Raw genomic sequence first — 21583 nt, forward strand, 5'->3', positions numbered from 1 at the left:
AATTCTATTTGTAAAAAAAAAAAATTAAAAAGTAAAAAATTACGATTAAAATAGTAAAATAATGATTAAAAATTAATTTTTTGGAATGAAAAATTACTACCAAACATGTACTTAGGGTGTGTTTTATTTTCCATGGAAAATATCAATTTTTCATCCAAATTCCTACTTGGAGCATTTGATTGCTATTTTTTTCAATGAAAAATATTTTTCAACTTTTGAAAATATGTCTAATTTTTCTTGTTTTTAAGAAAAATATTTTTCTTGAATAGATGTGATTTTTATTTTTCACATAAGATGAAAAATATTTTCTTTTTTAAGTCATATTTTCCATATCAATAAAAAAACACCCTTGATGGTCAAAAGGCTAAATAACACCATTCTCACAATATTCCTTTTAGTGGAAACAAGTTTGACGTAACAATTATCATCATTCATCAATAAAAAACGCCCGTTGTCGTTGTACCCCACGCATCTTCATCTTCCCCAAATCTTCGTCCAATCTCCAATCCTTCCATCTCCTCCATTTTTCGGCTACTCATCAATTCCTTGATAACCCGAGCCTTCAAAATCTCCGTTATATCTATCCAATTTTAATGGTATTTTTTCTTTATCGTTCTTTTTTTTTTTGGTAAATTACTCATAATTCAGTTTCATATTTAATTCGTAAGTTTTATAGTAGGTTCTGTTAATTTTTGGTTTCGTGAGTGTTGAATTAATTATGAAGCTGAATGTTGCTGCATTCTTATCCCCTATCGAATGTGCCTTTTTCTAGGTTTTCAGAAATTGATTTTAATTATTGTTCGAATAATGATAGGGAAGTGGCTAATTAGGCAATGATTTCAAGAAGTTTAAGTGCATCGTTACCGTTTATGATGTGTTCTCTCTCTCTCTCTCTCTCTGTTTTTTTTCGTTGGAAAGGTTTCAAACTAGTTTGAAGTGTAGATGGATAGTATGCATGGGAGCGAAGTGGGAATGATGGGCTATATGCAAGAGCATGATCATCATCATCCTGGTTTGCATCATCATGTGAGCAATGGGAATGTGATGGACCATGAAGAGCACGGCCATAATAGTGGTGGTGGTGAAAGTGAAGGTATGGATGGAGAGGTCTCTGCTGATCCCGGGAATTTATCTGATAACCATGGTGCATTGGTGGCTCAAGGCGTTGAGAATAATAATCAGCTAACACTCTCTTTTCAGGGCCAGGTTTATGTTTTCGACTCTGTCTCTCCTGAAAAGGTACCTTCTTTCTACAGAGATAGAATTTTAATACTTCAGTTGTTTGTATATTTTAATTACTAAAATGTGCTAAACAGAAGTAAACTTATAGGTTTTAATCACGTTCTTTGCTAATAAAGACTAAAGTTGTGAGTTACTTGGTTGTTTGGCTGACATGCTTTCTTCCTAGCAGGATGGTTGTACTACTAGTATAGGCTTTTACTCATCGTAGTGTGCAAGAGCTGCCCAATGCATTGACTATTAAATTTAATTATATAGGATGTGCACAAGATGAATAGTTGTAGGCGAAACAGAATCATGAATATGTTCTTAGTTGTTATTTGGACAAAGAATTGTGTTGATATGGAGCATAAAATCAGGACAAGTACGTTCTTTGACACTTCACACAAGTAAAACTAAATCAGTGGCATCTTTCATGCTCATTGTCATATTAAAGTGACTATATATGTCTCAAAGTATGTGCAAATTTCCAATTTTCCTGCATGTTTACGTGCTTTACGTTGATGTTAGACATCAATTTTAAAATTGGGATGTTCTAGTTTTTAAGTATTCCTATTCTTGTCCTTATCTTAGTATTCTCGAGATGATAAATTTCAGTTTGTTTTGATGATTTTCTTCAGGTTCAAGCTGTACTTCTTTTACTCGGGGGACGTGAAGTACCTTCTAACATTCCTCCGATTCCAGTATCTACTCATAATAGTGGAGTATGAATAACTTGAATTAACTTTTTATATTAGCGTTTTGTCTCGTCTAGAACCATCTGATGATCAATTAAAACAGGGTTTATCTGGTACCCCAGAGAAGTTCAATGTCCCTCAGAGAGTGGCTTCACTAATAAGATTCCGTGAGAAGCGGAAAGAACGGAATTTTGAGAAGAAAATTCGTTATACTGTTCGTAAGGAGGTTGCTCTAAGGCATGTAGATTTTTCCCTGAGATTCCCCCACATTATGTTTGAAGTTGCACTTACACGGACTTATTTATTTTTCTTACACATTTTCTTTGGATTCTTCTCTTTAATCGTTTTCTAACCGTTGTAGGATGCAGCGAAATAAAGGACAATTTGCATCCTCAAAGCCCAGTAACGATGATTCTGCATCCGCAGTTTCGAGTTGGGGGTCGAATCAAAATTGGGGAGCAGATGGCACTTCATCCCAAATTCAAGAGATTTCGTGAGTTTACATGTCATATGCACATCTTCATCAACTTTTATTTACATCTCTTTTACAGACCGTTGCCAACTGTTTGTTATATAGTATTCTTGTTCTTGATATCTCCCTAGTCCCTTCCTTCTCCTCTCTTTCTGTCAGTTTGTGTTTACTCAAGTTACTCATGACTTTTGACATTGGATTTTGTTATACTTTGTCACCTGATGCTAATGTAGTTTGGTGAGCTGCTATATGAATAGCACTATATGACCCTCAATGTTTGAGATGTTGTAAGACTAAAAAGCTCAATACAGAAGTGCTCTTAAGCCTGATACTATGATACTAAGCAAGAAGTGCATGAGAAAGCGATTAGTTTTATAAATACGATATCGTAGCAAATGGATTTCAAAATGGTATCATTACGTGGATATGCAAATTGTTAGTTTGCTTGGAGCTTCTTGGGCACTGCTAGGAAATGTTCACCATTCTAGTTCTCTTTCTTCTTGTTATATTGTGAGCCCGTTTGACATGACTTTTGCTTCCTATAGAAGAGCCTGCTTTTATTTTTGTTTGAAAACTAATTTTTTTAAAAAGATTCCTATTCCGAAAGTGTTTTAGTGGAAGTGACATTGGACCAACTTCCTCTTAAAACTATTCTAACTAGAAGTAGCAATTTCATAAAATTAGCCTAACAAATCCAAAAGCAAATTTTGGGTTCCAAAAGCTCCTTTTGATTTTTCAAAAACCATGTCAAATGGGCCTTGTATCTAACATTCAACAATGATATGCAACTATATATCAAAAAATTCTATATCACGATATCCGAAAGGAGTATTGGAGCATTAATGTTTTCCTTGAAATCCATGCAGCTGTCGGCACTGTGGTATCGGCGAGAAATCAACTCCAATGATGCGACGGGGGCCAAACGGGCCGAGAACCCTTTGTAATGCCTGTGGACTTATGTGGGCTAATAAGGTGATTATGGGGATTAATCATATTCAAGTCGCACCTGCTGTTTTAAGATATTTTTATTTCAGTATTTAGCTTTAGTTTGCACCATATTTTATGAACTTCTCCTCCTTTCAGATATCTTGTTTGTTATGCCATTTTTGTTCTGCCTCTCTACTAAGTACTAGTTTTTTTGCATTGCATCTACTGGTCCATTTTGTAAGTTTCACCTTATTTTCTTTCTTATTTATTCAAGTTTGGGAAGTTGTCATTAAGTAGTCTTTAGTCATGTGCTTGACTGTCTATGATTTCAAGGCTTCTGTGCAAATTCAGAGGCCCAGCACGTGTTTTATAGTTATTACACAGTGCAGATGTTAGACTTCATTTAGAAAATTCTCCTGTATTCTCCTCCTTGCTTTCTCTGAGATTTTGTACTAGCAAAGAGGGAATTTTGTCATAGTAGATAACAACGTTTAATAAAGCAACTTGTGTTGCCAGGGGACAATTTTTCCTGCCCATGTTTGTTAGTTTGACTAAGAGAAAAGCTGACTTGAAAGTCGAGTTGCAAATAACTAGATGCTCACATCGCCTTATCTGTCACTGTTAGTCAAGCTAACAGATATGGACTGAGTGACCCAATAATAGCAATGTCCAAGTTAAGTGACCAATTTAAATTTTAAAATAAAATGAAGATTAGAGACCAGCATAAAATTTCACTAAAAGTTAAGTGACTGCTATTTTATTCAACCTGTTCGTTTCTTATGATGCTGTCCTCACATCAACTTACAGGATCAAATCTTTACACCATAAAATTTTGGTTGCGCTGCTGATTACTTGATGTGTGTTTACCTTGTAATTGCACCAAGTTTCGAAAGTCAATAAGCTAACCACTCCTATTGTTATAAAATTTATTTAAGTTGAAACTGTGAAATAATGATTGCTTTTGCCTTTGCTTATTTTAGGGAACTTTGAGGGACCTCTCAAAGGCAGCAGCCCCTGTGGGAACAAATCCTAAACACAATCGGAGTGACGAGGTATGATCAATTAGTATTCTCTTTGTACCACATATAAATGTGTGTCAATGTAGTTTTAGGAATCTGTAAATGTTTGCGCCCATTGTGTGGCGTAATTTATATTCATCTCCTTGCAGAATGGAAATTTGGAGGCTGAGCAAATGGCTCTCAGAGCTGCAGACAATGCTGATGATTTGTGATGGCCATTGTTATATGTTAGGACATATGTAAGATAACCCGGTTCTGCTTTTTATATTGTAGTGAAGTGATGTCGATTGAAAAAGTTTTGATTGAGTGATTGTTCCGAATTGTTATTGTTCATTATTAATCCTTTTGTGCTAATGGAATAGTTGGTTATTATCTCTTTTCATTATTGTTGTTCACCCCAAAAAATGTGCCAACAAAATTTTGATCTCGCCCCCTCCACGTAGACATTACCTGCACACTGAACATCCCATAAAAAGGCAAAGGTTGCTGGTCAAGAAAGAGGTCTGACAAATGCTTGTATTTCGATAATCAAGTCAACGATCAAGCAAAATAATATGAGAGTGCAAGAGACGAGAGATGAAGTTTGGTTGCAGTTGGAAAACATACCTTAAAGAAATGAACTCACACATATATATATATAGGAAAATGTAAATGAGTCAAGAGATTAATGGGTCAAGCCCAAGATGCAATTGTTTAATTAAAATAGGCCCAATCAATAAATAGTCGATGCCACGTCAGTGTATATGAAATTCGTTCCGTCACGCGCATCTCACGTAATTTATAGGTGTAACAATAATCTCCTAAGTCCGAGTCATACATTTATGTGTGGGCCGAGCTTCAAAATATAAGCTGTTAAATAGGCGAAGACTTACAAACTACCTTGAAAATATGCATAGATCCTAAATAGGCAAGGACTTACGAATTGTTACAAGAATATAAGTCAATCAAAAAATGAGGATTTATGAATTGTCCTGAAAATATGCATCGGTTTCAAAGAGGCAAGAACTTGTGAATTGCTTCGAGAATATAAATTGCTTCCATAAGTGAGGATTTATGAACTACCTGAAAAAAATGTGTGCCAACCCGAATAAGGGAGGACTTGTGAATTGTCTCGAAAGATATATGCCTAATATAATTTTTCAAAATTTCTAAAGCATTTCCTCTGTAATATGACTAATCCATCATGCGGGTCAGACTTGAAATATAAGCCATTGTAATGAAGTTGATGTAGAGACGAGACTAAATATATAAGCAGCTGTGATAAGTTGATACAGAGGTGATACTCTGAATGTAAGTAATAGAGGTGATGCTCAGTATGTAAGTATTAGAGGCGATGCTCAGTACGTAAGTTGCAGAGGCGATGCTCTAAATGTATAAGTATCAGAGGTGATGCTCTGAATGTATAAGTATTAGAGGCGATGCTCTAGATGTATAAGCAGCAGAGACAATGCTCTGGACATAAGTAGCAAAAATGATGCTCTAGATGTCTAAGTAGTAGAGGTGATGCTCTATACATAAGTTGTAGAGTCGATGCTCTGGACATAAATTATAGAGTCGATGCTCTGGACATAAGTTGCAGAGGCGATACTCTGAATGTATAAGTAGTAGAGACGATACTTTGACATGAGTAGTAGGGATGATGCTCTGGACATGAGTAGCAGAAGCGATGCTTTAGATGTATAGGTAGCAGAGGCGATATTCTGAATGTATAAGTAGTAGAGGCGATACTTTGGACATAAGTAGCAGAACCGATTCTCTAGGTGTGTATAAGTAGCAGAAGCGACACTCTGGACATAAGTTGCAGAGACGACGCTCTGGACATAAGTTGTAGAGGCGATGCTGTGAATATATAAATAGTAGAGGTGATACTCTGGACATAAGTTGCAGAGGCGATGCTCCTGACATGAGTTGCAGAGACGACGCTCTGAATATGAGTAGCAGAAGCGATGCTCTAGATGTATAAGTAGCAGAGGCGATGCCTTGGATATAAGTTGCAGAGCCGATGCTCTGGACAAAAATTGCAGAGGTGATGCTTTGGATGTATATGTAGCAGAGCGATGCTCTGGACATAAGTAGTAGAGACGATGCTCTAGACATGAGTAGCAGCAGAGGCGATGCTCTGGATGTATAAGTAGCAGAGCAATGCTCTGGACATGAGTAGCAGAGGCGATGCTCTGGACATAAGTTGTAGAGCCGATGCTCTTGACATGAGTAGTAGAAGCGATTCTTTAGATGTATAAGTAGTGGAGGCAATGCTCTGAACATGAGTTGCAGAGTTGATGCTCTGGACATAAGTTGTAGAATTGATGCTCTGAACATGAGTTGCAAAGGCAATGCTCTGGACATAAGTAACAGAGGCGATGCTCTAGACAAATAAGTAGCTATGATATAGCTTATGCAGAAGCATGATGAGCTCTCTTGAATATAAATGTATTTGTAATGTAACAACTCATATGATGAGGCATCTCACGAGGTAAGGAAGAAATATCGAGCTGTTGGGTAATCTCAAACTATCGAGACTTATAAACAGGCCTCGAATAGACGATGTCTTATAGTTGGGCTCAGTGATAGTGAAGAGCGATGAATAAACATGTTGCAAAGCCAGGAATGAGCATCTGGCAATGTTGGAAATAAACATTCGCGAATAACTCTCGACCTATAGGAGTCTTATAAACAGGCCTCGAAATGACGAGGTCTTACAGCTAGGCTCAACAATAGTAAGAGACGGGAAATAAACATCTCTTAAAATCAGGAATGAGCACCTAAAAGGCAGGGAATAACCATCCTACGAGTAGCTCTCAAACTATCGGAGTCTTATAAGACGTCTCAGATAAACTAAGTCTTAAACTAAGCTCGATGATAGCGAGAGGTGAGGAATAAGCATCTCACGAATGAGACCAGGAAATGCTCCTTTTGCAAGGCTAAACACATCTGTTGATTAGCCTCTTCCTTCTTCAATAAACAAAAATTCCAAAGGATGCTACCTCTTTATTTATTCAAAAAATGAGGACTCCAAAATATTGCATCTTCTTTTATTTAGGGAACGATAACTCCAAGATATCGCATCTTCCTTTATTCAAGGAAGATGACACAAAATTAATAGGAAATCAATGAGCTAAAGCTCGCCTTCAAAGTTACGAAGTCTTATAAGCTAGCTTTAGACCCACGAGGTCTTAGAGCTTGCCTAAAATAGAGATAACCATGAGCTAAGGCTTGCCTACAATGATTAGGTTAGGCATTCGGATGTATCAATGACTACTCACAAGAATATCTGAGATGAAAGTGGTAGCGGCAATAAAACTCGAAGCAATACCTTTATGACAAGTATGGAAGGCTGTCCATGACTGCTTTTGAGCTTGATGTATAGCCGAACATTGAAAGGATATTGCCACTTTCCCTTGAAAATTACCAAAGGAGCATAATATCGAAAAAACCTAAGCCAATAATCAAATACGAAGTTGTTTCAAAACTTCTGTCCAATGGCTAGTACGCAATATTATAGTTCCACAATTCTTTCCCAATTTTGTTTAAGTCAGGGATTTATGCTACATCCATCATTACCAAATTCAATACAAAAATAGAGCAAAAAAAAAAATTATCCATTGAACCATCGATGCAATGCATTTCATGATTCATTATGGGTTGTGTTTCCAAAGCTCAATCTATTGTGGACATGTAAAACCAGCCCTTTGCTCTCAATTTTTGACTTAGTTGCCTTCCATTTAAAAATAATTTGGACAATCCATGAGCAAGGCCACTAGTAACATTCCAAAAATTCAAGTGCACTCATGTCGAACATAGAGAGACTATAGGTTGAATGGGGTTCATAAATTTGGAAAAGAAAATAGATTGAAATGGCCAAAGATGAATAAATGGTTAAATATCTCGTGGGCCCAAATACATTTGATAAAATCGGGAGCCAGCCCAAGAAAAATAAATCCTAGGACCCAATTCTACAATGCTCAAATGTAAGTCCCCAAGCATACCTTTAATTGAATAGGCCCGCCCATCTGCTATTGGGATCAAGCAACAAATGGGTTGACCCGCTCCAGTAGAAAGGCAACAAATGATCCATGTAGTTGCCGAAAATTGAGTTGCCAAAAAAGTCAACAAAAGGACAATTCTGAAAAGCATAATCAATTTGCAAAAACTGCGTGGATGGTTTAAATTGCATGCCACCGCCATGTTTATCCGGTGGACAAAAGAAAGACCAATGTATTGTGATTCATTGTGATGCCAGCAATTTATCTTACACTCGCACTACACAGCCGAAATCCCTTGACAAAGTCCCCTTACAAAATGACGTGGCACCAGTGTTAAAAAAAAAATTAAATTTGAAATCCGTATCTGATTTCTCTCTCCCCTATTATTTTTCCCCATTTTCAGATTCTCTGACTTTCGTTCTCTCTCTCCCCTATTATTCTTCCCCATTTTCTCTTTCCCAAAATCAAACCCTTCTCGAAATACTAACCTCCGGCAGTCGACACCGACATTTACCACACCTCCAGCGTCAATATTTATTTGAAGAATGTTACGTCACGAACAAAGTTACTATTAGATACGGTGAGAGTTTAGAATAAATTACCTTTCCCGCCTTCAATTAGCCGTCGAGCCAACTAACGTCACAAAGTTAGATCCGACAAAACTTTAGAGGTATGGTTTATTGACTTTATTGGTTAGGTTATGTTCAATTTTTAGGGAAATGCTGTGAAATGCAAATTGAGTTATGTGGTTGCTATAAATTCGGTCTTTGGTTTGCTATTAGTTCATTTATTGTATTAGAGGGTTGCTGTTTTGGTACTGTCAAACCATGAGTTGTTATGGTGGTGTTCTGTGTATAAGCTGGATTTTAGACTTGGGATTTGAGTTTTTTTGAAGTTTGAAATTTGGAGTTTAGGCTATAATTATTGTTCGATTTTCATATTTGCTAGTTTATTTTACTGGGTTCAATTCAGCAAGACAGAATGTCATGAACATTTTGTGAAAAGCGGATACTGGATTATGCTGAAAATTTTGACGATTTTGTGAAAAATGGGTACTGGATTATGCTGAAAATGATGATTTTTGTTTATTTTCTGCTAATCTAAAGGCATGTATGTCAACTTTCTGGGATTTTGCTTCATTTTCCCAAATGCCATGAACAAAAGCAACTATTAGTATTTCGAATGCAATTCTTGAAGCCAATATATATCATGTGGATTGCTTGTATAATTTCGAATGCAGTTCTTCTAGATTTTAATAATCATTGTTTGTGTTTATGTATCATGTTATTGCTTTATAGACATCTCAGTAAAATTTATTATAGTTTATCCTGAAATTATTGATAATTTCATATTCACTATTACGACAGAATGCCGAGAAGGAACTCCGGGTGTTGGGCACTTCTTTGGCGATTGTCCGATAAAACGCCAATGCCTAGATTGTGCGAGAGGATTTCAAATAATTTTTGTGGTGGAAAAGGAAACCCGTAACAAAGGCAAATTCTTCAATTGTTGCATTTCGAAGTGCGGTTTTTGGGATTAGAGCGAATCAGGAGAAGCAACCGGCGAATCCAGTAACGCTAGCGTTATGTTGGCTAAACCAGTGGCACAGAAAGAAGTTGATGATTTGTCTCGAACATTCAAATCTCAAGTGCAGCTTAATGACTGTGCGGAACTTTTGATTTCAGTGAACGTGAACTTCACCGTCCGTCGTGGAAAATCACCTGCTGAACAAGACAATAAGAGGAAAGACAAGGCATAGTGTAGTTGGTTAAGTCATGTAATACGTATTTTTTTAATTATTTTTTTTGGCGATGTAGTCTTTTCTGTAATATGTATTTTTTTTTTTTTGGTGATGTAGTCTTCGAAAGCATTATTCTGATAGAAATCTGTCTGTAGTGTAATGGAACATTCTAGATTTCTGTTGTTATTCCAGTAGTTATTAATCTGCATATTTGAATCTCATTTAATGTGCATCCACATGTATAATGTTTCGCATGAGTTTTGAACGAGCCATAACGGCCTTTATTAATCACCGTAAATTGGAAGGCAAACTCATCATAAAAGCAAAACCATTCGATACTTGAAACATAAGTTAATGCACAAATTAAAATCAAAACTTTCATTATGCAAAATTGAAAGATCCCTTACAATTGAGTCACATTCGACAGTTCAAACATGACAGGGAACAATTACAAAAGTGGATAATTTGCAAAAGTTACTGTAATAACATTGTGGTCAATCTTTACAAATGTCACTGTAATTACAAAAGTGGATACTTTACAAAAGCCACTGCCATTACATTCGAGTTATCACTTTTCTGAAAACTGGCTATGGATATGCACAGGAAAAGGCAATGAGTTAAAGGTTGGACTATTGAACTAGGCCGACCCAGATGCCTCCTAAAGTGGCATTCCAACCTAGCTCTGGACAGATATTTCAGCATGCAACAATGTGTCAAGCAATCAATTAAGAAGCCCATAGTAGAAACAATAAAAAACCACATCAATTAAAAACGAACAATATACCGTCAAATTGGGGATATTACTATGCTTTGGTATCAGACTCTTTCCTTTTGTTTGGTTCGATCGTGCCAGCATGTGCACCAAAACTGCCGGTAATTACCATACAACAGAAAGTGATTACAAGAGTGACATTAGAATACACCTTTGATTTGTTCGATCTCGCCTCTAACGAGCCTTTTCTCCTTTTAGTCCTAGGTGCCTCCTTCCTCTTCGATGCTTTCGATCCCGTACAATCCCACTTCCTATTTTTTCAGATAGAATACACTGCAAAATGTTATTACTACCGAACTTTGTTGAACTAAGTTCTTTCTTTTGAAGTTGTAACCAATCCATGATCACACCATACTTCTCATCGTTGTCTGCTGCAAGGTTTGCCACCTCTGCAAACGAATGACACATGTCGTCAGACCTCATCTGTGCTGGAGTGGTAACCAAACCATCGTAGTGAACGACGACCTCGTGTGTGCCCTGGTAACATCTTTCCTCCACCTCCGTAAAATGTACCGATCCGACATGACAGTAAAGTCATTATGTATCAAAACTGCAATCGCACGCCTACACAATATTCTCCAAAACTCAAACAGGTGACAACTGCAATTTACTTCACATTTTTCTCTATTAAACAACACCAAAAATATTGTTTTCTTTCATCACTTGCCACGGACTACATCTTCACATACTTCATACTTCGTCCCCATATGTCCCTCTACTGCAGATATGAGATCACAATACATTTTTCTCGTAAACTCGGATTGAACCTCTTTGAACTTCGAAATGGTATAGTATGATTGATATTGCTTCTCAATTTCATACGTTGTTACGCACGGTAAGATTTGAGAGAATGACTTAAAATCAGCAATAAACTCCTTTTCAACCTTATTCCGTAGTGCTTGTTTGTACTGCTGGACGAATTGTTTCAACGAGGTCTTTGCATGTAGATAACCATCGAAGAATGCATTCATACTTTCACTTCTTTGTGTCATTGACATACTAGCCCAAAAGGTTGTTCTCAGGAAACAGAGCACCCAACGAACTCTGTTCTCATACAATCCGGGCAACCAAACGTTATCATTCAACTCATACATTTTGATTATATCTCTCCAACCTTCTTCAAATTCTTTGATAGACTGTGAATCATAAACCAGTACATGTACAATCGAAAATATCGAAGCTTTATCCATGTGGCATCCAAATTTTTCTGGCAACTTTTTCAAAATACGCCACAAACACCACCTATGTTTTTGTATTTGGAAAAACTATTTCAATTGCATTCTGCATGGTTCTATCTTAATCTGTAATTATTCCATGCGGAGCTTTCCCATCCATGCACTTAAGCCATATCCTAAACAACCAAACAAAGGTATTAGTGTCCTCATTCAATACCAAATCGCAACCTAACAACGTCGATTGCCCATGATGATTAACGCCAACAAACAGTGCAAATGGCATGTCATACTTATTCGTAAGATAAGTTGTATCGGATGTGACGAAATCCCCGAACTCTTTATATGCTTGCCTACACTGGTTGTTTGCCCAGAAGACATTCTTCAACCGTAAATCATCATCCAAGTCAATACTAAAGAAAAATCTCGAGCATTGTGCTTATATTTCAAAAAAGTAAGACTGTATTGCAACTGCATCACCCTCACCAAGTCTGAGTCGTCTCACTTGTCGAATGTAGTTAAGGCAATCATTTTCGACACACGTCATATTCTTGTAACCACATGCTTCAACGATTGAAGAGTTAAAACTTTTATGCAACGGTATTCCTTCTATGTCATTCACTTTAAGCTTTGTTTCACATGGGCACTCAACACTCGATTGCACCGATATAACCTCAACTTAGTTGGACTTGTCTCATGGTTGTGTTTAAGGTGGACAGTGTTAAGTTTCCAGTAACCATGGATATCTAAAGATGCAGATATTCTAGCTTTACAGCCCATCTGAATTGTTGGTTGCGATTTCAGAGTAGTGCTTGAATTACTACTTTTTCGTCACTCACGACTGCATGTGAACGTGACAAATTTCAAAACCCCAGCATCATCCCTCGATGAAGTCCTCTTCCTAATCGGAATACCATGGCATAAGCATATCTCGCATAAAACTCATATACTTCTTTTTCATCCTTAAACTTCATGCCAACCTCAGGCATAGTCAAACTATCTCTTCCTTTCGTGTAACCTTCCACAACATTCACATTGTCCTCGACATTATCATTTTTGGATTCTGTGCACAAAATTTCCTCCATATTCTCTTCGCCTACGAAACATGAACACATCCATTATTTACGCATTCAAAATGGTATATGTAAATCAATACATAGCTCTATAAAGTGCATATATGTTCCACCAATCTTTCACGGACTTCATCATACATAAAGATTTTTAGCTCAGTTATTTACACATGACGATTTTAGCTCAACAGAAACAACAATTCAAAAATTACTTTTGCAGCTAGGATAATCGTAAGAGAATTACATGTCAATTAAGCTAGATTGAACATATTCTAGCTCAACATAAACAATCAATTTTTAGTCAATACATAGCTGAAAGTAATAGGATAAGTGATTCGGTTCGGAGCTGCACGATGAATGTGATTCGGTTCTCTTTTTGAAAAATGCATATCACTTTGTTAGAAATCTAGAATAACCTCTAGATACCAAGGAAGCCAGCCAACTAAGAAGGCTTAAACCACAAAAAAACGAGCTTTTCCTAAACCACGTATCAACAAACTGTAATGACCAACTATGAGCCAAAAACTGAACAAAAAAAGCCAACAAATTACTCAAGGAGCCAAAATTTGACAGAAACATAAAGTGAGAAATAAAAGAAGCAAAAAATTGATACATACCCATTCAAATTTTTTACCAGGACACCAAGATTCTTTTCATTCTCTTTTCTTTGAGTTCTCTCTGCCTGCAATTCCAACAAAATGATTAGAATTTTTTTACGTCGAAAATGAAGCAGGAAGTGTGAATAGAAAAGGTCCAGTGATAAAGCTAGGGAAGGGTAAGAGAAAAGAATGAGAACCCTCTTTCATAGATACAATCTCCCATTGCCGGAGATAAAGCTCTTACTACTGCAATATCAAACTGCCGGAGGAAATGGTGGTCATAGATACTACCCCATTCCCCGTCTTTTCTCGGAGTTCTCTCTCCCCTGTTTTGATTGAGATTGACATTGCAGAACATTATTTTAGTTTGGCACCTAATCTTTCACAATTATTTTGATGATTCAATCACAATTGTCCGTAGCATTTTAATCCTGGCCGTCCACGTTGCTTTGTCACCTTACTTTGTAACCCAAGTGTGTAGGAGTAGCATTATTGTTTATCTTAATAGTGATCATCAGAAATTTTCCTGAAATGCAACGGCTGCTTTTATCTACCTCAAAGGCTGCAGTTAGGGGCTGAATATTGGTTGAGATATTTCCTCGAGTAGGTGGCAAATAAGGCCTCATAATGAATTAATAAATTTTCAAGCTGGAAACATCTCACACCAAATTTTGTATTTCCTTCCAAAAGTTATTTCTAGTTCACCCAAAAAACAACCATCCCAAAAAATTGAAGGAAAACGGAAAACTTTGATTCATACAAGCAATCAAGAGTTCGAGGTTGAAATCCAAACGGTATAGTGCTACCTTGTTGCCATTGTCAAAGTTAGTGGCAGATCCAGCACCTGACGAGGGGGTGCGATTGCACATGCTGGATCTATCGAAATTTACAGACAACGCCCTTGCTCAGATCAGTGAAGTTATAGGGTAGATTGAAGAAGAAATAGGGAAGAAGACGCAGTGAAGTTATAGGGGAAGTAAAAGGGGAAGAAGGTGTATTCTTGGGCCAATTTTTTGTTTTTAGATTTTGGGTCTTTTCTTTATTAGACTTTTTTTTATAAAAAAAAAAAAAAAACAATGACCCATTAAGAATTGCAAAGGAAACAAGCCCATAGACTTTTTCATTTCATTCGATGTTTCATCTCACACCGAACCCTATCCTCGACCTCTAACTGCTTGGCCCCCGTTCTCCGACTCACACCGTCACATAGCATGCTAGCACTCCTTGCTTCTCTTCTTAAAATAGGTGAAATGTCTAGGCTTTTTATTAGTCTTGTGATGTTCCCAAAAGAATGAGCTTTTAGGGTTTTGGCAACAAGGTATAATTTTTCTGTGTCTAAAATTTTGCGTCAAATCATTTTACTAATTAGGCAGTTCATTTGCTTATTTTTTGCATTTTTGCTTCACATGTCTTTATAATTTATTAATATTCTATCTAATTCTGTATACACATATTGATAGAAATGCACTAATACACAGTTTGGGTATGCATGATTTTGTTGATTTTCTGTACAATTTTATACATCTCTTGATGATGCATAGATAATTTTCTGTTTTATGAGTTGATTGTGAGTTATGATTTATCATTTATGAGTTATGATGTGAAATTTTGGGATTTTGTGAATTTTGAGAATATGTGATATATGTGAACTGTGGTATGTGAATCAATGTGAATCTATGATAAGTGAAAATGATAAATTTACGATTTAGTCCATTTACATATAGGTTGAAGAATTTTTAATATTATTTAATTAAATATTAATAAACAATCTCGCTATTCCGATTGTTGACTATCGATGGTCAATGGCAATAATAGCCCTAGCTGACCTCAAATCCTGGATTCGCCACTGGTCAAAGTTGATAGCTATGAGGATAAATCGAGATGCCACCACCAAGACGACCGTCTTCGAGGCTAAAGCTGCTAGCAGATGCCTCAATATTCTTGATCTGTGTCTGTAGAGGCTTTGACGGTCGACGGTAGAGACAAATACCATACATTTTGGTGGAAGGATCTTGGGTCTTCCAACGTCTTGTCAGTAGCTTCTCACGGGTTCAAGAAAATTGCTTTATCTTTCAAAATCTTTTCACGTTTCGGTAGCCATTTATGCCAGAATCTTCCTTTCCCATATATGTTTTTTTGGCCATTTTGATGGCCGAAAATCACCATTTTTTTCCAGAACTTTTTTCAGATCCTCGTCTAGTAGCTCCCTTTTTTATTTGCTGTGGCAGACTTCTTTTATTTTTTGATAGAGAACTGGCCGAAAATTATCTTTCTGCAATAGCTTTTTGGACGTGGTGATAACATGGTTCACATACTGTTTTTCATAGACGGCGTGAATCTGTTGATCCAAAGAAATGTGTCAACAGAATCCTAACCTCGCTCTCTCCATGCAGACATCATCGGCACACTAAACATCCCGTTAGAAGACAAATGTTGCAAGTCGGGAAAAAGGTCCGACATCCGTTTGCACTCCAGTGGTCAACGGCTGAACAAAATAATATAAGAGTCCAAGAAACATGAGAGTTTGGTTAGGGTTAGGAAACATACCCTAATGAAGTGAACTTACACATACATAAAGGAAAATGTAAATGGGCTAAGTGATTAATGGGTCGAACCTAAAATACAATTGTTTAATTAAACAGGCCCAATCAATAAATAGTTGATGCCACATCAATATATATGGAATCTCCTCCATAACGCGTGTAATTTATAGGTGTAAGAATAGCTATAACCAAACAGAGCCGTTAAGAAATTATTTGTGGGAGGTGGGTTGCAAATTCATTGGAATTAAAACAAAAACTATGACCTAAAATGTTGGGGAGTGAAGATTGCGATTTTAAAGGTTATAGGTGGGTTGAAAGTATAATTTTACCATTTCCTTAAAAGGACACAAAAATGTCATTTCCTATATTATCTCCCATCATGGACCAAAATCCACTTGATTTTATCCCTTCGGTTACTCTCATCCCACCAGCGCAATGGCCTCCTCTTTACACTCAAATCTAAATTTCCTACCTGCATCCCAATCCATGGCGGCTTCCGCCAGACTCCACCGCTTCTCCATCATACGGTGTGGCCCACGAGACAACCGTGGGCCACTCCTCAAAGGTCGGATCTTAAGCACTGAAGCAATCCAAGCCATCCAGGCCCTCAAACGCGCCCACAGAACCGACCGGACAAATCTCCCCACCCACATCCTCTCCCGCCTCATCAAATCCGACCTTATCGCTACCTTCAAGGAGCTCCTGCGCCAAGACCACTGCATTCTCGCCCTCAAAGTGTTCTCAACACTCCGATCAGAATACAGCGTCGATTTCGGCAATTACGCCGACCTGGTTCTCGCATTATCCAGGAATGGATTCAGAGATGAAATTGATGCCCTATTTCTTGATATGGAAAAGGAAGGAGGGATTCAGTGTGATGATATTAAGGGATTATCGAGGCTGATTAAAGCTTTGGTTAATGCCGAGAGGAAAGAATCAACGGTCAGGATTTATGAGATGATGAGGAAGATTGGGTGGGGTTCTAGGGTAACAGTGGATGAGTATTTGGGCAAAGTATTGAGCAGAGGGTTGAGGAGATTTGGAGAGGATAAAATGGCCGATGAGATTGACGAGGAATTAAGGAGGTCTTGTAGGGGTGTTTTGGAGAAACCAAGGGTTTAGATTTTATTATTATTATTTTTTTTTGGGGTTTTATCAGTGTGCATTATGTGATTTCTCAAGGCTAATGATATATTTGGTATGGTGACGAAGAAAAAGAAGTTAAAATCTTCTTCCTTTATTGTCGCATCATGTCTGTACTGTATATTGTATATGCACTAATGTAATTGTTGTTCAATTGTCTCGATGTACAAAATTGACGTATGAATCCAGAGGTCAAACAACCCTTCGCTCTTCCCACCAAAATGTACATAACAGAAAAATAGGAAAAAATACAACACAATGAAATTCATTTCATGTTGGAAACACAGAATTTGAAGTAGAAGACCAAAACAATTTCAGAAATGACTTAAATTCTTCCCCCTATGATCTTCTTCAGTTGTTTCACCTTTCTGAATTCTGGAACTTGAACATTCTTTTCTACTTCCCAAGCAAGTTGAGACATACCGTTGAACGATGATTTTGCGCCCTTCTCATCCGTCACTTCTCTAGGGAAAGGAATTCGGACCTCATATACATCATTTTGGGTAGACCTGAGGCGCATGTCAAAACCTAGCCGGTCGACCCAAACCATCATGGCATCCAACACCTGGATTTTAAGGGAAAAAAGAATCCAATGATAAACGATTGCAGGAGTATAAACACAAGATGGATTCTTCACTTGTTTTTTTATGTAACAAACATTTTCCATCCTCCAGTGAACAAAAGGAACAAAGCAAAGGAAGGTCTTGATAGAAAACAAAAGGGACATTAAAATCTTGTTCATTATGTTCTTGAGTCTTGTTTAGCATACCAAACATGAACTGAGTGGGTAGTACTGCATGATTTAAGCCTATCTAAGATTAATAAACATGCAAAGTAATTCATATGAAATTCCTTAAATCACCACTTGGCTACTTTTTCGAAACTAAATAAATAAAAAGACAAATTGGGATGGAGTTCCATTCTCATGACGGATAGATATCTTGGAATGGGTTGTATTTTGGTTAATGGGAAAGTGCCATACTCCAGAAATGCAGTATATACAGCATGCCCTCCCCTTTCTGACTAGACTGACTCGGAGAAGGGTCAATCTCCTCCGGAGCATGCTTCACAGCCACTCATTCATTTGTCCTGACCAAATAGTAGAATCTATCTCTTAGCTTCCACTAAAGCGCATGGTTTCTTGGGAAAAATTGTGCTACCCCAAATCCAGGCTTTTAGTTTCAGTGATCTTAAAAACCTTCAACCTTGCCATGTTAGCTAAACAAGGTTTGGCAATGTTATCATAGTTAGCAAATTTCAACTTCTTATTTTCTATAGATCACCAAGTCTTTACCTCCACTAATACTAATATTAGAGAATAACATTATTAAAAATGACACGAGTCTCCTTGCTTAGTTATTTCAATTATAGGGCTTCCTCTCAGTTCAGCACTCAATGGCTCCTCACGCATGAAGGAAAGGATTCCATGGAGAATAACAGATAAAAGTGAATCCGGCTATGTGCAATGAAATATATCAAGGTATAAGCAGAAAAGCGAGTGCGAGGAGAAAAAATTGAGGACAGAGAACCAAGAACAATTTTGAGAAAACATTTTAACAAGAATCGCCCACTAATTCAACCCAAAAAAAATGGAAAAGTAGAGAATATAGATGAAAAAGTAATGACGAAGCTGGCACCAAGTCTACTGAAAATAAAACTTGGTAGTTTGTTGCTTTTGTAAACAATATAATATAGTAATATACACTTTCTCATGCTGTAACAATGCATGGCCCAAATCTTAAGAATGTCTTTTTCTTCGGTATCATTCCTTTGACATACAACATGGTTAACCAATACTGCAAAGAAGCTATAATAATCCTTGTTCCTAGAGTGCTAATATAAGAAGCTACATGATCAAAAATGGTAACACTATAGTTTGTACAGTATTGGACTGACTGGACCCTACTATAGACATGATGTTAGCTTCTTTCTCTACTTTAATACTGTCCAAATAATACACTCTACTGAACAAGCCATGTTAGGTTGTATGATTGTTTTGGGTGCAAACCTGGAAATCCAAATCCACATAAATGTTGCAAAACCGATGAACATCCTCCATATTGTGTGCATTTATATCATCAATAACCTTCTTTGCAAAGTCTCGAAGTGGATCTGGATTAGCTGATGCATATTCGGATGACGAAACCCACGTACCATCCTGCAGTCGTTCTTATCATTATTTACAAGCTTCAAATAGTTAGCTGTACATTTCTTTAGAAAAAAAGAATAAAAAGGAAGAAAGGCAAAAAAAGAAAAAGAAAAAAACACAAAACACAACAACGTTCATTCAAGAATGAATAATCGAAGAATGCTAATGTTGGATACAACAAACCTCAGCAAAATCATCCATCTGAAGTGCCCGTTCAACATCAATTACATATATGTTGTTTTCATCTACTTCTTCTCCGAAACGCTTCTTCCATGCTGAATGAAGTCTCTATAAAAGAAGAAAACTAACAACCAAATGAGAATTCATTTTGTGTCAATAGTCTTCAATTGAGTTATCAAAACTATACCGATTTCAAGACCAGGCTATCAACCATCTCTCCGAAAGACAATTTTTGTTTTATTCCTCCCAATAGAACATGGCTATAGGGGTGGATAACACTACTATTTGTAGAAAGATCTCAGGTGTGAATCTACTGATGGATCTATCGATTCATAAATATATAACCCATCGTGTCCATTTGTGAAATATAAAAAACTTGTACATATGAGTGCATTCTTACCAATTTCATGGAAATGTCTCTAGGAGCAACATTGCTTTTGAAAATAAGCTTCTATAGAAGAAAACAATATTTATGCACTAATAATATGCCATAATACTATCTACGTATAATGATTTTCAAATAAATGGCTGCATGATCTGGTTCTGAGATATGAAGCTTTTCAAATAATCCCGATTACTACAAAATTATTGAATGCATCTGACCTTCTGCTTCTCACATCAATAGTAGACAAGTAACAGAGACTAACATAGTCATCCACTAAAATTCTAACTTAAATTAATCATCTTCCCACAGTTCCAAAACTTGGCCCTTTGTGAACAACCTAAATTAATGGACCCTAGCATATATCTCGTGAGTTAATTCATAACTAAACAAATGGAAAAGACTAAGAGTTATATTATAAAACAGGTCGATGAATTCAAGCTAAAAAATAAAGGAAGACTCTCAGAACATGAACGTGGATTTATTTTATTTTTTACCTTCAAAGCCATTCTATCTCCAGGTTTATCAAGGTTCCCATGTATCGTGCATTGTGGCGTCCGCAATCCAGATTGCTCTAGCTGGGAGAAAGTAATTCTTAATCACAATCCATTATTTTCCTTCCACTTACAAAAATTTGAAATTCAAACAAATTAATAATTTGGCTATACATTATTCTCCGAACCAAAGAAACTGTACAATTCAGTGAAGAAGCACAAACCTGAACATGAATACTGCACCTCTTATCCACAAAAAGTTCCCTATTGGACTCATTCAAGCACAAAATTGGAGTCCCATTTAGGTCAACCGCAAAGCGAACGCCAAATCCCAGAGGCCAACCCTCTCGACTCATACCAGAAAAAGTGCCCACAGAAGACAATTCCATGATTGTCCTCGAAACCTCAGCAGGAAAAGGTTTGGGATTGCTGGTCAATTCCAAGTTTGTTGGCTCTGAAACTACAGAAACCGAGCATTTCAAAGGCTGGATTGAAAATCTGTGACATGGGTTTGTTCTTAATGACTTAAATTCCAAGGTGATTGGTTTTAAGGGTGGAAATGAAGGCCTGAGAAAATGAGTTGTGGGGAAAATTGAAGGGGGGAGATGAGAAATGGAGAATTTGGTTTGGGGAAGCATTTGAACTGAGAAATTAGTGTGGTTCGGTACAAGAGCTTCTGGCGATTGGAAGAGGAACAGAGGATTTCCGATTCTGCAGTGTGAGCACCTGAGATTGCGAGTGTGGCGGCTCTGAGAAGCACAGATGGAAGGCGATTAGATAGAATGTTTGGGATCCATACCATTACAGTCTACTTATAAGTAATAAGTAGATAAAAGTAAAAGTGAATTGGCCAAATAGTCATTGAACTTCGTAAAAGTTTTCACGGGATTATTGAACTTTAAAAATCATTCAATTCACTGAACTTTGCAAAAAGTTTCTACGGAGTCACAAAGTTTCCACGGGGTTATTGAATTTTAAAAATCACTCAATTCACTGAACTTTGCAAAAAGTTTCTATATAG

General features: G+C 37.0%; 3 protein-coding genes across 4 annotated transcripts; 2 read left to right on the forward strand and 1 right to left on the reverse strand.

Moving 5' to 3' along the window:
- The first annotated feature begins 380 nt into the window (after window positions 1-380).
- On the forward strand, window positions 381-4716 carry LOC111379931 (GATA transcription factor 28). 2 transcript variants are annotated; one of them, XM_023003377.1, is made up of 8 exons: window positions 381-596; window positions 919-1239; window positions 1860-1943; window positions 2020-2153; window positions 2278-2409; window positions 3255-3360; window positions 4296-4367; window positions 4484-4716. In XM_023003377.1, the coding sequence occupies exons 2-8, from the start codon at window positions 943-945 to the stop codon at window positions 4544-4546; spliced, it is 888 nt and encodes a 295-aa protein (XP_022859145.1). In that variant the 5' UTR covers window positions 381-596; window positions 919-942; the 3' UTR covers window positions 4547-4716. The 2 variants fall into 2 exon arrangements, with proteins under 2 accessions (XP_022859145.1, XP_022859144.1); XM_023003376.1 differs by having other exon boundaries at window positions 394-596; window positions 943-1239.
- An 11847-nt stretch (window positions 4717-16563) lies between these two features.
- LOC111379929 (protein THYLAKOID ASSEMBLY 8, chloroplastic) lies at window positions 16564-17514 on the forward strand. Its single transcript, XM_023003374.1, has one exon. The coding sequence runs from the start codon at window positions 16650-16652 to the stop codon at window positions 17334-17336; it is 687 nt and encodes a 228-aa protein (XP_022859142.1). The 5' UTR covers window positions 16564-16649; the 3' UTR covers window positions 17337-17514.
- Window positions 17479-21347, reverse strand: LOC111379928 (glutamyl-tRNA reductase-binding protein, chloroplastic). Its single transcript, XM_023003373.1, has 5 exons — window positions 20787-21347; window positions 20566-20646; window positions 19690-19794; window positions 19366-19515; window positions 17479-17922 (listed from the first exon to the last, which is right to left on the reverse strand). Exons 1-5 carry the CDS (start codon window positions 21198-21200, stop codon window positions 17683-17685), a joined length of 990 nt encoding a protein of 329 aa, XP_022859141.1. The 5' UTR covers window positions 21201-21347; the 3' UTR covers window positions 17479-17682.
- Between the last annotated feature and the right edge of the window lie 236 nt (window positions 21348-21583).

This window comes from Olea europaea, unplaced genomic scaffold (assembly GCF_002742605.1).
Source record: "Olea europaea var. sylvestris unplaced genomic scaffold, O_europaea_v1 scaffold2065, whole genome shotgun sequence".
NCBI lineage: Eukaryota > Viridiplantae > Streptophyta > Magnoliopsida > Lamiales > Oleaceae > Olea > Olea europaea.

What these genes read in the sequence shown, in the direction of transcription:
- LOC111379929 (XM_023003374.1), top strand. Translation starts at nt 16,650, where the DNA reads ATGGCCTCCTCTTTACACTCAAATCTAAATTTCCTACCTGCATCCCAA.
- LOC111379928 (XM_023003373.1), bottom strand. Translation starts at nt 21,200, where the DNA reads ATGCTTCCCCAAACCAAATTCTCCATTTCTCATCTCCCCCCTTCAATT. An exon ending in GGTGCAGTATTCATGTTCAG is followed by an intron (nt 20,647 to 20,786) that starts GTTTGTGCTTCT and finishes ACTTTCTCCCAG; the next exon opens with CTAGAGCAATCTGGATTGCG. An exon ending in ATGTGGATTTGGATTTCCAG is followed by an intron (nt 17,923 to 19,365) that starts GTTTGCACCCAA and finishes CTTAAAATCCAG; the next exon opens with GTGTTGGATGCCATGATGGT.
- LOC111379931 (XM_023003376.1), top strand. An exon ending in TATCTACTCATAATAGTGGA is followed by an intron (nt 1,944 to 2,019) that starts GTATGAATAACT and finishes CAATTAAAACAG; the next exon opens with GGTTTATCTGGTACCCCAGA. An exon ending in AACACAATCGGAGTGACGAG is followed by an intron (nt 4,368 to 4,483) that starts GTATGATCAATT and finishes ATCTCCTTGCAG; the next exon opens with AATGGAAATTTGGAGGCTGA.